The sequence below is a fragment of the Empidonax traillii genome, unplaced genomic scaffold, assembly GCF_003031625.1.
Source record: "Empidonax traillii isolate 1590-97213 ecotype Southwest subspecies unplaced genomic scaffold, ASM303162v1 scaffold498:size1131258, whole genome shotgun sequence".
Classification (NCBI taxonomy): domain Eukaryota; kingdom Metazoa; phylum Chordata; class Aves; order Passeriformes; family Tyrannidae; genus Empidonax; species Empidonax traillii.
Genome location: NW_020955691.1, coordinates 137,340 through 157,968, shown reverse-complemented (window position 1 = coordinate 157,968; position 20,629 = coordinate 137,340). Strand labels below are relative to the sequence as shown.

Below are 20,629 nucleotides of genomic sequence, written 5' to 3'. Positions count from 1 at the left end.
TGTGTCCTGCAGCTGTCTCGCTGCCACTGCAAGAAGTTTCAGACACTTTGCATCTGCAAATCCACAACGCCCCACAGAGCCTTCACAAGGCCTGGCCCCTCCACCACAACCAACAGTGCATTTATAATCACACATAATCAGCTGAGTTTTGTGAAGGCATATGAGATGGCACATTTGCCTCTGCCCTTCCAATTGCTTCCAGTGTTTACTTTTAAAGCAGGATTTTGCAAAACCAGGGGATTGTGTACGCACTACACAAAAGGACACAGTATTGTTAGAATAATAATGTGGGTTGAACATTGCTTTATTTGAGAGCTTTGGGGATGCACAGTTCATGAATGCAGGAAGTTGGGTTCAGAAAAGATTTCATTCCATACTTTGGATATACATCTTGATTAAATTATTCTGCATCTGCCTCATTTTAAAAGAGGTGTTAAAAACCACTATCATATTTCCAAATCTGGTTCACACCCTTTGGTATGCTAAGAATTTTAATACATCTCACATTCTACACTTTACTGTAAGAGTTAACGAATTTTGCATTCACAATCCATGCTTGTTACTAAGTATGTGATTTAATAGCCAAAGAGAACTGCTCTATATCATTTTATACAGTATGAGCCACGTAACAACCATTTCTGCCCTGCAAAATGTATCAGGAAAGTCTGTTTTTACTCACTGAAACATGAGTATTTGAAGGCCCTGGGATTATAATCCCATTTTTAAACCACATGTTCGTATGGAAGATATATTTCTTTTCTAATATATGATAAAAACATCATAAATTTAACAGACAGTAAATAAAGCAGATGTGAACTATGAACACTTGCTTAGAAAATGTGGATGAGGTAGGATGAGATGATGCTATCTCTCAAGCTCCATGGGCACTTGCCCCACATCAAGAATAGATGTTTTAAAATGCAAGTATTTTTTCTAAATTACTTGTTCCTCCTCGATCCTCAGACACATTTAACTGCAGTACAAACCTTTCATATGCCTCCATATGCTCATTTTAAGTCAGCTTTACATCTCATGAATCGTACAAACCAGCTCCATTTGCATAGTTGAAACCTCTTAAATGTGAAAATCCACGTTGAACAGTAATAGGACATGCAAGCTCCCCACCAAAGAATACGTCCTTTTTGCCAAGAACAAGAGCAGTCTTATCTGAAATAGCTCATGTGACGAGAGGGTCACAGGAAGGCACAACACGCCAGTTTAACCAGGCCACATTTTCCCTCCAGAATCGCATCTCCCAAAGTGAAATCAGAGCAGATTGGTTTATACCACAACTGTGCTCTAGAAGCAGTAACAAGTACAGACCAAACTGACATTGGCAATACACATATGGGTTGTTATCTGGTCAGCAAATATATTCAAAGCCAGTGCCTATCCATCAAATACCTTCAGGCTCCATTACCCTTTCCTTTCACCCAGCTGCTGTTTACAGACAAAAGGAATCCATTCTGTTTTGCTGAGCAGATCAAAGTGTAACAGGCTATATATGGCCTGCAGTGGAGGAAAACAGTGTGGCATGTCATACCACTGCCCTGACGTAAGGCAGTTACAGGCATCAGCAATGACACATTGACTTTTGCACCTACTGCAATATTTTAAGCCTCTTTCCACCATGTCATCAAGTACAGAGTTCAGCCACCAGCAGCCCCAGGCAAAATGTGCCAGTGCTGGCCAAAGAGGGCTGGGACCCAGAGGACGACTCCAGACACGGGCTTGCGAGCCAAGGTCTGACTGAGCATTGCCTAAACCTCCTGGACAGGTGAATGGCAGGTAAAGGGTGTAGCAAAGAAGACTCAACACCCAGCAAGAGACAGAAAGGAGAAATAGCAAACTTCAACCACAGTTAATTCTTGATAGAAAACTTGTGTAAGTTGCTCCCCTTGCTAATGGATTCTTAAAACATAGTACAGTACTTACAGCATAGAGAATCATGAGAAATATGGAGGACTGGTCTGGATCAGTTTCTAACAACCTGAGTGTGCTGATGCGAATCCCATGAGACACTAACTGTGTCTCTATTAACTGATCTCATCACCAAAAATATTTTCTTCCTCTTAGATTCACTGCTAGTACAAAAAAAAATTTCACATAAGTTTAAACAAGTTTGTAACAGTACACAGTTTGTGCCTTTGCCTTCCATAAACATGGTAATAACAATTATCTACAGAGGGACAAGAACGTCAGAGGAGCAGAAAAATGATGAAATAAAACAAAAGATGTGATAAACACACCCCTTGAAATGAAATAGGCACTACTTGATATTTATATCATTGGAAAATTAAGGTAGGCTAAACCCAGTGAAATTGCAAGCTAGTTAGCACACCCCATGCAGAGAAACATAGCATTGTTTTATAGACTGGCTTATGGTTAATAACATTTTGGGAATGGTTCCCTCCAGCTGACATGCACAACTTCAGCTTAAAAGATTACCTTTTTTTTTTTTTTTCAGTTATCATTATAGTAAAAGTCTGTGTTAGTCAAGCTAACAAAAAGGAAAGAGCATTTGTTTTAAGGGAAAAAACATCTCACTCAATGAATGTTTAAGAACGTTTCAGCTTTCCGGTTTTGATCTACTTGACTGGTTTATAAACTGCTTTTAAAACTGGCAAACAAATCTTGTCAGAGAATAATACAACACAAAACTAAGCTGTAGCAAATGATTTCCCTTAGGGTTAGGTTGTGCCATGTGTCCAGAAAAGACGAAATAAAACCATGTCCTTGCTAAAATAAAACAGTTTTTCAAAATTCAGCATCCTTTCTATACACAGAGCTTTAATTTTTGCAGCAAGGCTTTGTTGTCTTTTTGGTTTATGTGCAGCATATGGCTTTCAACAAATGTCAGTAAGAACAGAGGAACTTCACCAGACTCCTCAGAGGGTGTTTCACCTGGCTCTATAACAGCTGTATGTGCTAGTGAAAGCTGAGAAGCCCCAGGTTTATGATTAACAATTTAATGTTAGTTACATCATGGGAGAGGCACCTTGTGCAATCTTCTTACATAATTTACTGTACATGTATTCATTCCAATGTGAGTTATAAGTCATCCATGAGTAAGTCCTGAAGAATCAGAGGAAGCTGTAAGCAATACACAGGGCAGCCTAACAGCAATGAGCATTTGTGATTGGTTAATAACTTGGTATTAACCTTTAAGTTCTGGGTTTCCAGCTGTTAAGTGTAACCAGCAGAAAGCTCCAGATTGATGTAATTTCTCACATTCCCAACTTGCAGAATAGACCTTTCAGCCATTTTTTTTTCACACTGCTGTCTTTGTTAGTGTTTGCTGCAGAAAATTACTATGAAAGCATTAATAGCTTTTGATAGCAAAACAAGAAAATTCTGACAAAGCTGGGGTTATGCATAATCATGATCACGGTCACTTTATATGTGAGAATGATTTCATTAGGCTCTTACCATTTGTTACTTTTTATTCTCACTCAACTGGGACTAATTTTATCTTACATACATAAGGTTGCTAATGCATGTGAATTAATGAGGATTTAATTGAAATTAGTAGTTTGCAGGAACATTTATAATACTGTAGCAACTTCCTAAGCACACCAGCAACAGTCTACACTCCAAGGAGTTCAGTGTTGGGGAACAGCACAAACAGAGGCAGAGAAAAGAAAACCAACATTTCCTAAGTGCAGCAGTTGTGTCAGAGGCTTTAAATGGAGGGTTGTTGATGAACCAAGGGAGAATGAACCATTGCTTGGGGACTATGAAAGCAAGACACAAACTTTTTCCATCAGAAATAAACCCAGTGAGTGTACCATTCAGCAAATATGGGCATAACTAATACAAGTGCAAAGCTTTATCATTCACCACATTTGAAAAAAATGAAAAATTCTCAAATCTTGTTCCACATGTGGAGGACACACTCCTACAGCTACTTACACTCACAGACCTGCAAACCTTTTTTTTTGCTGCTACATTTTGGACACACTTTGAATTACAAACCTGACGGGAGCAGGAGCTTCTTTTATTTATCTCTGCTTACAAAAGGTGATTTACACATATCAGTATCGTAACTACGTTACATGTCTACTATATGTTTTGTATTAATCATTATGTTGTAGCAGAGAAAGGAGATCTTTCTATTTAAAACTTGCAGGCAGACTCCAAATATTATCACTGTTTCTAAATACAAGCAGGAATAGCCAAAGTTGTTTTGATCCGTGTTGCCCTTTTCATTCATGAAGTACTTAGTTCAAACATCTCTTTTTGCACCAAATTTATAAGACCCCAGGGATCCCCGTGGCATCAGGAATTCTGGCTCAATAAAGCAATCAAACGGAATGGAAGAACTGGGTCACTGATCAATTTGTTCTCTGGGATGCTCAGAATATCCTTAAGTCTGCTGAATTTGACAATGTGAGTGATCTCTGTTGTACAGAGGGAATTCTGAGAGGGTATGGAGCTGCCAGAGTAACTTCTTTCACCATGTCCTCCAATGGGCCTCTTTTACTGCACGAGGCACAGACAGGAGAAGGCAACTCCCTGCTGGCACAGATCCCAAGGGCCATGGTTGTTATCACGTGTCCCAGTGACCAGCCAGACATTGGTATGGCCACAGCTCTGCAGCCACAGAGTGGAGCTTTCTACCAGCCTCAACCACAGTGTGGACTGCCCTGCTGCAAGTTGTCAAATAATCAATTTTCTTTCATACTCGGTCAATATTAATCATAGTACATGGGATTGCCAGGAGTGATTTATGGCCCACCTGCACAGCCAGAGCAGTGATAGAAATCTGCACATGAAAAGGGTGACATTACTGGTGTTTTTTTCCAGGAAGCTACTGAATCTCTGTGTGTGGATCTATTTTTCCTTCACATAATTACTTTAAATGTAGGGTTTTTGGCAGAAGTTGCCACCTGCAGCTACACACACTGTCCCACGAAACCCAAATTCTGATCTGATAATTTAGCTCAGTTTTCCACTGCCTGTTCACTGACCTGTCCCTCCATGTCATTTCCCTTAAAGGCTTAATGTAGTTGTGATCTTGCAGCATGTTTGTTTCTACATAACAGTGTATGTAGTGGAACCACACGTGAATACAGCAGGAAATGCCATACAGGCATACACAGAACACATGTGTACATGTACAAAGACTGACAGAGCCAGGCATATAAGCTAAACCCTAGGAATCACACTCAGGAGTTAGTGAATGGATCAGTATCAAGGGATCACACAGCCAGGCTTTGAGGTGGAGGAAGACTGTGTGACCACATTCAGCCTATCCACTATGGCAGAGAGAGAAGATGGTCATGTTAAGTTCTAACAGAATCAGTGCAAGACCTACATCTCAAGCTATCTTTTTCTCAGTCTGACATTCCTGTTCCCAGTGGATCCCAAAGGCCATCAGTTATTGGAATAACGCTGTATATTTCAGTCATTCTGCTCCTGGGCTCAATGTAATCCCCTATTTTGCATTAAAATCGCCTTTGTGAGTCTGAACAATTATATTTCAGTATCAGTAATTAAGCAAGGTTACTAGAGGTACAAAACATGTGTGTGTTCTATAGATCTTCAGTGCATCTAAGATATTTAATGAGCTTTATCCAGATTAATAATGTCGAGAAAAAAAATAAGGTTGATAAGAGATCCCCACAGCCACAAGTGTTTTCTGACCTATTACTGCAAGAGATCCTTTCCTCATTGTTTTGAAGTAGGTTATTTTCAGGTAACGTTATTTCTGCCCAGACTTGCAACGTACCAAATGTGTAAGTAAGGAAATTACCTGTTGTTTTATAGAGTACCATTTAGCAAAATTTGATCTGGAATATAATTTCAAACTTGCCATGTTTATTCTGGATTTGTAAGAACTGCCTTAGGTTTGGTTAATGTGGGTTTGTATTTTAATATGGAATAGAACAATAACAGCAGCTCTGCCTGAGAGAGATTTAGGTCTCAACCAGAAATTCATGATAAGAAAATTCCCCATGGTGCAATGCGAGGTCACCTGGGCTGAGTAAAGATAAAAGCCAGGATTCAGTAGAGTGTCTTAATTTTAGGATGCCAAATTTGAGACATCTTGAAAAGCCTGGGTTTTCAAAGGCCAGGTGTTCCACAATTCTCAGAAAGAAGGCAGCATGAGTGTTACTAAAAGCAATGAGCCAGCAAATCTTGGAAAACGAGCTTTATTCCAAGAAGCAAAATTTTTTACATTAAGGGCAAATGTCCTTTTTCCATTTTGCATTAGGCAATTGAAAACCCAGCCAGCATCTGCAAAGCATATGTGTTTAATGATTGGATGAGACGAGGCAGCTGTAAGGAAACCGATAGCTATGAAAACCTAAAGTAAATTCTACATAAGCTATCTTTATTAGTGGCTGGAAGCTTCTGTATTTAGAGGATATTCTCTCCCTTGCTGTGTCTATTGAAGTAGAGAGAACTTTTCATAAAGCTGCCTCAGAATTATGATGTGGTAACAGCTACAGTGGATGTCATCAGACCCATAACGAGGAGGATCCTATTATTCCCCTAGTTAGTTTATCTCTGCTTTCTGCTGGGCTGCACCCAATTGTGTGCAACTCTGGAAAATGTAACCAAAGACCTCCCTCCGTGATGGTACCCGGTGCTATAAAGGCATGCAGTTCACTGGAGGGTGGGGAGGGGCAGGGCACACTGAGAGGTGCAAGCCATCCCGAGGATGTCTTTCTGAGATAAACTGTGTTTACATTTGCCCAGTGTCTGGTGTGCACTGAATGACCTTGGCCCTGACCTCACAGTGACTGTCTGCCAGGTGTGACATAGATGTACTCAGGTAACTGCACTCTCTGCTGTAGCAAGAGGAGAGCACAGGCTATCCTTCACTCTTAAGAGGATCATGTACCAGATTATACATCACTTTGCCTCCATGCCTTTGTTTTTATATATCTCACTCCTTGTACCTCTTACTCCTTGTACAGAACTGCTTAGGAGTGCATTGCCATCCACAGCTGCCTCACTGCCTCTGTATGCCACTTTCCCTCAGATTTTAAATCACTTCTGGAATTCCTCCAAAGGCCTATAGAAATATGAAGCTTCACATCCCGTGCCTCTTCTAGTAACACCTCCACTACCTCTTCCCAGAAAGATTTTTTTTCCCAATCAGGTATACATTTGTAAACATAATGACAAGAATATGAACTCTGTGCCAACTGTGAAGTAGTAACCAGTATGCTGAGAACACTTCACTGAAAGAGTAACTGGACAAGAATGCAAAGAGATTATCTGTCTCTCAGCTTAAGGTTTTAACTAATTTCTTTTAGTTACTGAAAAATGATACCTGTGTGGATATCTTTGCTAGAACTGGCCCATTAAACACTGAGATCCATGCTGAACAGAATCATTAAATCACCCTTCCTTGGGCTATGTAAACATTGGCTTTCTTATGTATTTATGAACATCAAAATCTTTGACACATTTTAGCATCTTACTGCAGGAAAAAAAAAAACTCTCTTGCTCTTGTTAAACTGTCTTGTTTTGCAAGATAGCACAAAATGCATAAAGCAAATATATCTGGCTCTTTTATGACCATGCAAAGAAACAGTCACCATTTTATAGGATATAGCCAAGGACCTGGCTGTCTCCCCCTCTGCCTTCCACCTCTGGAAGAATGTGAACAGCGGGGTTCTGGGTTCCAGCCCTTTCCCTTGTGTTCCTGAACACTTGAGCAAGCACTCAGCACATCCCCACAGCTGCCAGAGACCCAGCTGCAGCCAAGAATCAAAGCCCAGGTCTTTTTTTTTTCCCCCTAATGCAACATTGGAAAGCATATTTAAGAGCCTCCCCTTCACCTTCTCCCTCTCTTTTCTTCTCGCCATGGCTGTCAATTCTGTCTCAGTTCTTTTGACTGAGTATCATATCACTGGGATTGATTGCACAAGAGTCACCTGAATGCCAGTCACAATGTTTAACCTTCCATTCACCTGCACGCTCTGAGACACATGATCTTCTTCAAACAGTCACCTTATGATTTACAGGCAGGGAAAAAGTGAACACTGAGGCTGCAAAGTACAGGGCTTCAAATGAACTGAAATGAAATGCTTCATATTGCTAAACACTAAAGTCCTTGTTTATGATACCTTATTTTAACTTCAACACACAGTGACTTTATCACACCTCATTTGTAAACTCTGAGTATGAATTCTCACAAACCAAATGTATTTCATTTATTCATACTGGTAAATCTTTCCTTAAGGAAGTTTTCCTGTTAAATCTGTTAGGGCTGAGACAATGCCTGTAGTTGTGCATTAGCTTAAATAAAAGTCCTAAGAATGGGCCACTTATTCCCACAGACCCTGGACAGGAGATCAGCACCACACATTCCAAGGAAGCCTACACTGCCCCAGAAGTAAAAGGAGTGTAACTGCATCATTCCAAGACAGCATTTGGGCTGATGGCAATTGGAGCCTATGGCAGTATCCTTATTGATACCTAAACTACTTGGCAGGCTGCTGCTGTGTTATATAGGGGGAACAAAAAAACACAAACAAACAAACAAAAGACCAAAAAACCAAACCAAACCAAAACAGAAAAAGCGGTTTTAATCCACTATACAGCAGAGAAGTAAGACAGCGCATTTCATAGAAAATCAGGATAGTAAGAAAAGAGCTCCCTAATAAACAATCACTCTTATAGCACGACACTTTCTTTATATGCACACACCTAGTCCCACCCTAATATCCAGCCAATTTCAGTCACTGACTATCCCAAATGTGAGGAAAATTTTGGTCAAGGTGCAGACACTTAGATCCCTAAAATATGCAAACACAAAATCGTACCTTCTTCAGCCCTGCTTCTCTCAGATCTGTTTGTAACTGAAGAGGCATAAACTAGACAAGGCACCCTGGCAGATTCACCAAAGTTCTCACTGACCTTCTTTACTGGTAGCCTTCTATTGCAAAAATTGCAGTTCTGTTCTCCAGCCATTGGATACAGCAACTACTGAAGACACTGAGTTTATCCAAGATGCTCCTTCCAGCCAAAAAGTCCCCATGCCACAGAATTTACCAGATTTACATCAGTTAGTGCCTTGGGATTTTTCACTTTCATTGCCTCATTCTGTCACCAAAAAAAGTCGATATGAATCCCTATTATTCTCACTATCCAGTCAACAGTGCTCTGTGCTTTTAATTCCAGGCAGGATCAATTATCAATGAATAATTAACAAGAGTGCTTGAAAGCTCAGAAATACAGCCTAAGAAGTAAAATATTTTCAGATGAATGTATGTGCTCTATTAATCAAATTTTACAGTCACCCATCACAAACTACTGCTTAGTTTTCTTTCTAATGGCCCAGATTTATACCAAAATAGAAATGTCCATGCCAGATCCTCAGAAAGTCAACCATGTCACGAAGGCTACAGGTTTTTTTTACCTTACAGATCAACTTTGGACTAAGAAAGGAAAAACTCATCTATTTTCCCCAAAGTAACACCCAAATTTAAAAATAACCTGGCTTTTAACTATGGATTTTATCAAGTTTTTCTACTTTATTTTCTGTTCTTAGGAGCCACAATATGTATCAGAACAAATGATGTGACAGAACAGATGACAGGACAGATTGCCATGTTATCTTTCAAAAGCCAAAATAGATTCAGGGTAGAAAGAAAGGAAACTTTCTACAGTCTGAAGTACTGACACTGATTTCCTGTCTCTGCCTTACTTGCTAAGAGAGGTCCATGCAACTGATTTGGTACCACTAACAGGGTCTGTGATCTGCTGACGAGACAAGTAGTCTCAAAATGAGACCCCGCAGAAGTGCTGCTTCTCTGTTCTGAACTGGCAGGACTCTAATTCTTTTAGATTCCTCAGCACAGGAAAGATGGGGACCCGTTGCAGTGGGTCCAGAGGAGAGCCACAAAAATAATCAGAGGGATGGAACACCTCTCCTGCGAGGAAAGGTTGAGATAGTTGGGGTTGTTCAGCCTTAAAAAGAGATGGCTTGGGGAGACGCTATTGTAGCTTTTCAATATTTAAAAAGGACTTAGAAGATGGGGATGAACTTTTTAGTAGAGTCTGTATGATAGCACAAGGGTTAATGGTTTTAAACTAAAAGAGAGTGGGTTTGGACTAGAAATAAGGAAAACATTTTTTACAATGGGGTGATGAGACACTGGCACAGGTTGCCCAGAGAGGTGGTAGATGCCCTATCCCTGGGGTTGCACCTTCAAAGCTCTGTTCTAACTCAAACTATTCTGTGATTCTATTATTATTGTGCTGTTTTGGTATTTGTGGCCAGATTTAATTCTTCCTCTCCCCCTGTATCTTCTGTGTATTGGTTATTGGCTTTGTGTGCACTCCCAGCTGAACACAATGGTGCACACTTGTGTTGAGAGGCACAAGCATCCATTTATCCTTTTTAGTGCTAGTGGATTATGTTAACCCTAAACACTGACAAGTGACAGGGTGCAAATAGTGAGTGACATCGTAGACATTGTTCTGCATTTTCAGAACATGAAAATACTGTCAAGAAATTTTTTTTAGACTTTGTCAAGAAGTTTTCAAAACTCAGACTGGTGAGATATTAGGAAAGATTTCTAAATATTTCATATTTCTAAATATGTCAGTCAAATGGCAACACTTGTGCTGGCAGGTCTACTGAAAAATGAGAAATTAAAGACATTGTTCTTCATAACAGACTATAATTGAAGGGGTAAAAAATAGTTCAAAAATTTACCACTAAATCTACAGAACTCCTTAAAAGGAAACCAAAATAATTCATATTTTATGAACTATATAGAAGTGCAAATATAATATTCAAAGGTTCTTTGAACAATTTATATATAAATCATTATAAATCTAAGCACGTCACGGACAAAGAAATATTATCAACAGTTATAACTGTAATGGCTGAACCAAATATCAAGTATTTATGAAGATGTCTATTAACTCCTATAAATTGTTGAAGGGTTACTGTAGTGCAACTGCTTAAGAGCTGGTAGTCAAGTAACAAGTAACAACATTGCCTACATCATCCAGTCTGTTCCTTTCTCAGATTTCAAAAAATCTGAACTTTCCTGAAATATTTCAAACTGTGATTCTTCAAACATCTTTCTTCCAGAAGGTTCTAGCAGAGGAGCAATCCGTATCTAGAGACACCAATACACCATTGACAGTGACTGATTTTGTTAAAGACAGTGGAAAACTTTCTGGAGTTTAGTGCCATGTGCACTCAGTCTGAAAAGAGTAGGTACTTGGTAACAAAGCACAGGACATTGCCAAAATTTTCTCTCCATACTATAATTTTCTTCATGCTTTTTCTCTTTTTTTCTCTTTTTTTTTGATCTACAAATACAGTATGCAATGTTTACAGAAGCTAGTTATGTATTCAGAAAACAACTTTTCTACGGCTAACAAGACACAGAGACCTCAAGCCCAAATTAAGCTCTGCAGATTAAATACTACTTTGGTATTATTTACTTAACTATTTCCATTAAAATGTAAGTCTGAATATTTGAAAGTAATACTCACTTTTATCTTTCTTTTTCTCCAAATTTCCAAATTTCTTGTCTTTTTAATATGTTCATTTAAATGTATCTGGTATCTTTTCAATGTCTCTCTGATGGAAAATGCAGAGAAAGTTTTCTTATGCAGTATAGCACAATCTTCAAATGTAAAGGTAATACAAATATTGAAATTCTCTTTCTTGATCCTCTTTTGCTCTGTGGCTCACAAACAATGAAAATCCAGACCATCCAACTGACCCAACATCTTGCTAGAACGAAGAGATCAGAATCTGAATCCAGACAAACAGATTATTTACTGAGGCTGGTATTGTAGCAGACCTCTCTTATTTACAGTCAGACAACTCTGGTCTCCACTGATGATACACTTCAAGGTAATAATTCTTAACTTATGTTAGGGTCTCATAAGTCAACAGCAAATTATGGACTCCAACTGCACATGGAGTAAAGGAGAAGGTCTATTCAACACTCAGCTCCTCTGCGTTCTCAGAGATGGCTTTGTGCTGTGTTGACTTTGGCTTCTGAGGAACCCCAGTGCTTACAGACCATGGCAGGAGGTTTGGGTTTGGGCCTTTTTAACAGCAAAAACTTGTTGAAAAATCTTGTTTGAGCATCTACATTTCATTTTAGCTGTTAAATGGGAGACAGAACAAAGATGTGAAAACAGACAGTAAGTAGATTAAACAGCATAAAGAAATACTACTTATAGTTAAATTTCCTTTTATGGATGGCAGACTATTACCAAGTCTGGAAAAAGATGTTTACATGTGGTTCAAACACTCAACAACTGTGTGTGTGTGTGTTGGCCAGTCTTCACAAACGAAGATCCGGGGAAGGTCTTTCCACCTTCCAGCCTGCGCATTGGATTTTTTAGGTGAGACACAGTGTGCGCGGGACTGAGCCCACCCTTTAATCCTGAGGTTCATCTGCCGGGGCCACTCAACAACTAAACATATCTGGTAACACACTGTACCAGCTTGAGAACTATCTCAATTGCCAGTGTTGCCATTTCAGACACATGTGTGCATCCATTTTTGCATGCACATCACAATCTGAAATATCAGAGAGAAATGTTTTTCCTGTAATTATAAAGACTGGCTTGTTTTGGCTAAAGTCCTTTAGTACTGTAAGTGGTATTTGTGAGGACAGAAACAAGGTCATGGTTCATATCCTTAACTGTTTGTTCTAAATTATGAACGGGATGGATGGGGGGTGGGAGGGAGAACATGTGACAGCTCCAGTATGTGCTCCAGAGTTCTGCTACAGCAACCAGCATCTGAACTGTTGTATACAGTCACTAAAAAAATATATGCCTTTGTGAGAGTAATGCTTATAAGAGACTCCCACACACCACACAGGGGGAGTTTGGGCCTAGATGATAAGGTTGGAGGCGTTGTGCTCATTCTCATCTTCCTCACTTGTTCCAGACTTCAAGATCAGGAGTGAGGGCACACAAAACAATTTGACATTTGAATAATGCTAAACTTAGGAAGGGAGATAAAAATTGCATCTTTTTCTTGGAAACTCATGGTCATCAGTAGAATTTGTGCCAGCAAACAAGGAACTGAATTAAATCCAGTGCACATTTTCAGCTAAATGGTATTTAATTCACAAGGGGCCTGCTCTCCATGAGTTACTGCCGATCACATATGCTTTCCAAAGCAGGCTAAAACTCTGCTGTTCTAGATTGGTAGCATTTCACATTCACTGCATGATGAAAGGTTATGGTGAAAGGTTGCTGAGAACTAAGCCTGGTATCACAGGTCTTGGCTTGTTATACAGAGGATTTGCTGGGAGAGCAGCGACATTGGTGCAAATCCTCTGTATTGGTGGAGCAAACAGCCACACACACTATGCATTGTTGCAATCCACCCTGGCTTAAATTCTACAACTCAGGCTACACAGAGGAAGACTATATAGCCACAACCCTTGTGTTGTAGGAGCACACACAAATAGGGGGACTTAGTCCCTTCTCCTTCCCCACATCAAAATAATCCCTGAGCTCTGTAGTTACAGTGCAGAAAAAGGATAGGAGAGGAATATTCTGGTTGGTTCTTTCTCTGCCTCGGTTTTACATCTGAACACAAGGATGGATAAACTTTAGACAGTTTAACACCCTACATTACTTCATGATCCCTTTTTCCTGGATCAATTTTGTTTAATTGTGAAGTCATACAAGCTTTCCTTGCTGAACTTTGTGCTTTACAAAAGATTAGTTCTATGTGGCTAAATGTATTCACTACCTTTAATAAAACTGTGGATGTAAATGAGGGAAAAGATTTGTCTCCTCTATCCTCCTTCCAAGGCATTGTTGTTCTTTCCAGTGTTCTTTGGAGTGTATTCTTGGTAGGCTTGTCCAAGCTGGTTATAAGTCTTTTTATTTACAAAGAATGACTTGTGGGAGGACATGACTTTGAGTGATGCTGGATAAACAGGGACTGTCCATCAAAGCAGAGTTAACAAATGTTTATTTGTTAGAATCACTAGACGTCAGGAATTCTGCTGTCATTCACTCCTGATATTTCTGAGCCCAAACAAATGGGAGATTCAGGTAGGTTTTCCAAAATCAGTAATGGGTTCTCTCTGCATAACTTTTGTGTATTATAGATTTGACATTTCCACAACCTATTTCTCCTCAGGCTAAAATATTTCCCTGTTACAATCTGCCAGTGAAATCCCTCGTCTCCCAATTTCCAAGTCAGTACCTTTACCCAGACAAACCTCTGCTAGTCTTCTGTAGTTTTGTGTAGCATGAGCACACTATGATTCACAGTTGGTGATTGCTGCAGTGTTTATAATATTATTTTTATAACAATCCATAAAGCGAACATGCACCTTCAGCAAAAGGTTGTAATATGCCTCCTGACGTTCTACTCAGCTGTTGTTCCACTCACAACTCCCACTGAACTACGTGTAATGCTTTAGGTGTGGACTTGCCAAAACGTCACAGCACAAAACCTCTCACTACTCTGATTTGTTGTATTACAGCTTAAAGCCATAACAAGGCTCTGAAATGACTGTGACTTGGATGTCTCTTGGGACAAAGAAGAAGCTTTCAAGGCCAGTACAGTCTTTGCCACACAGAGATGTGGAGAACAGGAATTTCACCTGCCCTAACACCAAATGACAGGGAACAGGAATGTAAATCATGCTGGCACAGCCTGCTGGAGGCCACGGGCAGAGCCAGAGAATACTCAGCAACAGAATTCCACTATCTGAAGCCGGTTCCAGACCAATGTGGCAGTAAAGGGCTACAGTAACCACAGTCATAACCGTAAGACAATAGAGAATAAAACATTAAAAACATCTCAATAAATTGTAGCATAATAAGCCATTGGCTTCCAAGCCTGTCTGGAAAGGCTTGGGAGTTGCTCATCTCCACCTCCCACGTGACCTCCTGTGTCACCACAGTTCATTTAGCAGAACTCAGAGCACGGACACTCCCTGTTCCACCACAGCACAAAGGTCTATGCTCTATTCACTGTCTGTGAATGCTTCAAGGCACTGCTTGAAAGCAGGTGTAAGGACCGTCAGAAAGCTCACAATCTATGTTCATCTTACAAAATTTAGTGGGTGCTGAGGAGTACAAATGCACTTACTACCACAGAACAGATTTTTTATCATTTTTCTGCAGAAAAAAAAACCAAACAACCTCTCCCAAATCCTTTATCCTTTAAGAACTTAGATATATAATGAAAGCCATGAGTCATCTGGAGCTACTATAATCAGACTAACATAACTGCAGCTTGATAACAATGGTGCAGCAATGAAAACACACTCATAAATATTTTTGTCACCTTGGTACCTTCTGTGAATGGGGAGCAATGCAAGCATAGTCTTGACATCATGACTGGTATCAGTCTGTCTTATGCCTGGGTTCAAGAGATACTGTCATAAAAGTTACACAACTGTCTGCCAGCAGTTATTCTTAACAGCAAATACAATAAAAGGTTTTGGCATCCATACCTGGAAGCCTAGAACTTACATAGCTTCTCCTCATGTATTCCATATGCACTTTGAAGGATAACATCACATTCTCCATCTCTCTTTATAGCTTCAACACCTGCAATTTTCCATAAAAATAAGCTGAATCTTAGAAGCATAAATGAATTTGCAAAAATCAATAAGGACAATTAAGTTGGCAAAAATAGAGTAAGGGTGCTGTGAAGACATTAGCTTTCCACAGTACTGCCTAACTAATCTAAAGCTGAAATGGAATAATTACACTTTAAAGAGCAGATGGCTTACTAAATACTTGCCTTTTTGTTGTGGTTTTGTTTGGGTTTTTTTTCAATTAAATGTGCAGTCTCAGTATCCAAGGCATAGTTTTAATGTACTAATAATATCGTACACCCAGTAACTACAGGGCACTGAAAAAACAGGAAATCCTGCCTTTGCTGGCATGAGAAAGTAAGTGAATGGGACTATCCTCAGCCCAGCAAAGCTTCCTGCCTGGTAGCATTGAGAAGCTTCCTTGTGCTAGACCAGTCTGGGGTTAAACATGGGAGTTCAGTGTTCCAAAAGTGTCAGTCAAGAACCTTTCAAACAAACTAAATTCATATTGAAGTACTAAAGGAAATGCATGAAAATAGAAGCAAGTCATTCAGTGTTCAAAAAACAGAGCTGATTTAAAGCAAACTACATAACCTGTTGCGTGGGTGGACTTTTATCTCATGTGGGTTTAGCTGGCAGAGCTAAAAATGTTAGCCAATACAAGGTTAGAGGCCGTCCTCTGAACAGATGCAGATGATAACCCTGTGAGCTCAGCTGTCTGCTCCAATCACCTTGCAAATGATAGTGTGTTTCCAGCAAAAATTACAGGAATTTAGTCAGTTTGTTTGGACTAAGTGAAATTGCACAACTATTCAATTCTGCACGCAAATGCTGTGGAAGCACTGTGGAGGCTTCCTCGCTGGGGCTCTAAATAGAAGGTACCAGAACTCTATAAACTCTTCCCAAACAAAATAATCCTTCCGTTTCTAGGATCTAAATGTGGCCCAGCAATCTTTCTTTGCCCTTGGTACCACATACGCAGCAAAGGTCATTCTCTTTCAGTATTTATTCAGAATCTTAAAATTTAGCCAGTTTAAGAGTTTCTGACCCCTCAAGTCAGAAACCTGACACCATCCCAAGTGTCATTTATTTTAAAGGTCCAGCTCCTGCAATTCTGTGATCATTCTCCCACACTTCATTTACAAATGTAAAAAGCACAGGGTATTGCTGGTGTTTGACAGTACTCTAAAGCTGATTTATGTGCTGTAGGCAGCCTATCCACGGCAGCCTGGAGCTGCACACAGGCAAATTCCTCCTGCTGCACTGTTCAGCATGCTGATACAGCAGGTATTGACACAGCATGCTCGTATATTGCAATATTGATATAGGATACAGCAGGTAAATTTCAAGCCTTCACAACTCCCCAGGGAAGCACATGAAATAGAAATCATCAAAAGAAGAAAAAAGATTCAGTGAACCCTGCTTCTCTTCTGGTTTTCCTGATCTGGGGCGAGGTTCATTAGTTCTGAGCAGAATGCCTGATCTCTGCCAGTCTGATAGGAGAGCATTTTGGCTGCAAGCCCAGCCTGCCTCTACCTGCAATACTGCCAGCTCCTGCTGTCTCTAGGCCCTTTATCACTTCTTCTTTAGCCTAGAAGGACTGTGTTGTCAGAAACTCTCCATAACCATCACTAAACGTCACCGCTGAGTGACGTGAAGCACTGGCACAAAGGATGAGCACCCACAGTCCTCCGAAATCCTCCTGAACAGAGCGGAGAGACCCAGGGTGGAAAACTGAGTCCAAGACACTGAATAAGTAGAAAATTCCTTCAACACCAGGCTACCAGGCCATTCCTCAAATTTACCAAAGCATTTCAGCAATGTGCTCTGCAACCCTTTTAAACACCATACGGTGCTGGATTACTTATGGCTTCCTACTATTGCTCCCATTAAAAACTTCTGTTAGTTCATTATTCGTACAAAGGTCAGACACCCTGAGGACAGTGTAAATGGAAAGCATCCTGGATGGAAAACAGGCTTAACGCTGCTTTTTAGCTACAATTCAGCATCAAAGCCCTGCGTGGGAAAACTGAGGCGGTCAGCGAGGTGTGATGTGCCCGTCCGACAGCAATGTCAAACACAGGAGTATCCACACCCCAGAGAGGTGCACTGCCGGGTTCGACATTTCATCGTGCGAATGCTCACACGGAGCAAGCATACATTCTGAGGAAGGGGCGGAGGGCACCCCCCGCCCCCCCCCCGTGCTCCGCGCTGATGAGAGCGCCGCTCCCGTTACGGGGCCCCGCAGGATTTCCTGCCTCGGCAGCCCCTCAATTCCTGGAAGCGATGTCTCCCGAGGGCAGGAAGGGCGGACGCGGCGCCGCCGGCTGCCCCGGAGCCCCCCGTGAGGGGACGCGGCGACCCCCGGGCCCCCTCAGAGCGGAGCGGCGCGCGCACACCCCCCCCCCCCCCCCCCCCCCCCCCCCCCCCCCCCCCCCCCCCCCCCCCCCCCCCCGCGCGCTCCCCGCCGCGCGCGCGCGGGCGCTGCTGTAACGGCCGCGGCACCGCGTGCCGGGGCGCGCTCACGTGACGGGGCTGATTGGCTGGGGCGCGCGCGCCCGCTCCGCTCGCGCCGGGCCGGGCAGGGCAGGGCGGGACCCGCCGCACCCGGCACCGCGAATTGGGAACCGCACACAGCACCGGGCACTGGGACCGGGCACAGCACACACCACACAGCACCGGGCACTGGGACCGGGCACAGCACACACGGCACCGGGCACTGGGACCGGGCACAGCACACACCACACAGCACCGGGCACTGGGACCGGGCACAGCACACACGGCACCGGGCACCGCACCACACACAGCACCGAGCATTGGGCACCGCGCACCGCGCGCAGCGCCGGGCACTGCACCGCGCCGGGTCATTGCTGTCCTGCCCTCAGCGGGTCCCGCTCCGTGCTCAGGTGAGACGCTGCGGCCCCGGTCGCGGGAAGAAGGGAGGAAAGGAGGGAGGGAGGGAGCGGGCGGGTGCTGCCCAGCGCTGCCCAGCGCTGCCCGCTGTCTGGGCTTCCCGAGGCTCTCCCCGCGGGACGCGGTGACCCGGCGCGGTGGGAGTTGCGCTGCGGGAAGGAAGGAGGGGTGGGTGGCTGAGGAGCCCAGCGGGCCAGGGGCGCTCCCCGTTCCTGACCGGAGCCCCCGGCTCCTGCCCTGGCGGGGTCGCGGTACCCGCGCGGCTCTCCCTGGTGTCCCGTGCCCTTCAGCGGCAAGGCCAGGACTGCTGACGGCTCGCCCGGGTGTCAGGCGGTCGTGCTGCATCGCTGCCGAGCCATTGGATACCGTTAGGTGTTCGGCGTTTCTGAACGCGCTGCGTTCGAACAGTGCGCTGTGGTGTTTATCGCCGCACCTGGCAGGACTTTTACACGTTCATGCAGAAAATTTAGCGTGGCTACCCCCTCTACGTGAAAACTAGATGGACAAATCTAAAATCTGTTTGTATTTCACTTTCTAGATGTTGGTTTGGCACATTTTCCATAGAATTGAAACTTTCTTCTCCTGTAGAATCTCCAGGCACTTTCTGAAAGCACTGCTTGAAAAGCAATTTGCTGAATTAACGTAGCATGCACAAAGATAACCTGAGTTGACGTACTAGCAGAATAACATCTATCTCGTGAGCAGAAATGGAATATTCCTGCCCTTAGGTCCCTTTCTAATCTTAAATTATTAATGGTTCTCTGCATTACAAGAATGAAATTTGTAATTGGTACAGAGTGCAAATGCGTGTAGAGAACCGGATACAAGAAGAGCTGATTATGAAGATGTACCTCCCAAAAAGACTAGCAGGAGGATGAAGTTAGAGAGCCTCTTCTCTTCTTTACAGTTGTTGAGAACCTCTGGGGAGAAGCACTGGGCTGTACCCAGCCCAACTCTTTTGCAGCTCTCCAAAAAAAAGGAATGAGAAAAGGGCAATACTTTTCCCTCCTTGAGGAGCATAGCAAATTAGAGCATTAGCACATGCACTTTTTAGCAGCTGTTTAACTAAGTCGTTATGGGTGCTCCTAAGGGTGAGTTAGTGGCAATCATAGTGTCCCATCTTCTTTTAGAACCTGATTGTCAACTTCTCACCAAATGTTGTCATTTGTACTTAGTTAAATAGAAATTTTTATATCACATGTCATCAGTTTCTTTTGTCTATGCAGTCAATGCAGGAAAAAGTTCCTTTTTCTCTAAGGGAGACCCCAGAAAAAGCACACTTGCCTAAATTGAAGTAGAAAGGGCAAAACACTTGCATTTACTATGGATTCTAGAACATTAATGGTTTGAAAATGTCTCGAGAGGAAATGTTGGTTTAGGTATCAATGGGAAGTAAAATTTCTACTGTCTGTTCAACCATGTAATGTACAGCAAGTGAGGTGTGTCATAGTAAAGATTACAACAGTGAATTAAGGTTCTGCTCTTTCTTTTACTTGAACTTCTTCCGGTATTTGAACTCTTAAAGGCAAAAGTTTGAAGTGAGGCTTAAAAGCATTTTTCTTCTACAGGATCCTTCAAAGTTTGTTGAAGAGATTTGGGGCAGATGTACTGTGAATGTGTGGTGTTACAGAAACTGAAAGGAATACATAGAGATGATGGGCTGGTAAAAGAAAACTAGAGTAGTTTTAGAGGATAAAGTTTTGCAATGTTTTTAGTTTTGTAATAATCTTCAAAAAAAACCCCAGGGGTGGGACAAAGACTGGATCAGCTTGGGTTTCTGAACAACCCAAAGCTGAAGCTGAGGTGGGTTTGAGGAGAAAACTGGGCTGAGTTTTCTGTAGTGTCGCTGTGGTAGAGGAGTGTCTTGCCCATAATAGAAGAGGCTCCTAGACCTGATCACACATGACTGTTGGCCCCAACAAGTCATCCAGGGAGCCTAGTGTTCCACCTGGCCTTGTCTGCATTCCTTCTGGGCCTGGTTTACCCTGCAAACGTTTCACCTGCCGACCTGCAGCAACAACCACCTGCTCCTCACCTTCCTGCCTATTTAAAGGAAATTCCCCCCTTGGGAGAATTAGACCATTTAAGTACATCCCTCCCTGAATTGCTCTGTGTTCCAGCTGGCTTTAGTGTCCCTCAGCTTACACTGACCTTGCTGCATGTCCTGCAGACAGTACCACGGTGTGCTTGCTGTT

The 20,629-nt window shown here is 42.3% G+C and overlaps 2 protein-coding genes across 2 annotated transcripts in view; one reads left to right on the top strand and one right to left on the bottom strand.

Moving 5' to 3' along the window:
* Positions 1 to 17,512, bottom strand: part of CABCOCO1 (ciliary associated calcium binding coiled-coil 1) — a 226,414-nt gene extending 208,902 nt beyond the window's left edge. The window contains exons 1-2 of the mRNA XM_027896466.1: positions 17,058 to 17,512; positions 15,454 to 15,531 (exon numbers count right to left, since the gene is read on the bottom strand). Of these exons, the coding sequence (XP_027752267.1) occupies positions 15,454 to 15,510 (57 nt within the window). The 5' untranslated portion in view covers positions 15,511 to 15,531; positions 17,058 to 17,512. The remainder of the gene's footprint in view (positions 1 to 15,453; positions 15,532 to 17,057) is intronic.
* Positions 17,513 to 18,311: 799 nt separating this feature from the next.
* RHOBTB1 (Rho related BTB domain containing 1) overlaps positions 18,312 to 20,629 on the top strand; it is a 56,110-nt gene continuing 53,792 nt past the window's right edge. The window contains exon 1 of the mRNA XM_027896460.1: positions 18,312 to 18,427. The gene's annotated coding sequence lies outside the window, so the exon portion shown is untranslated. The remainder of the gene's footprint in view (positions 18,428 to 20,629) is intronic.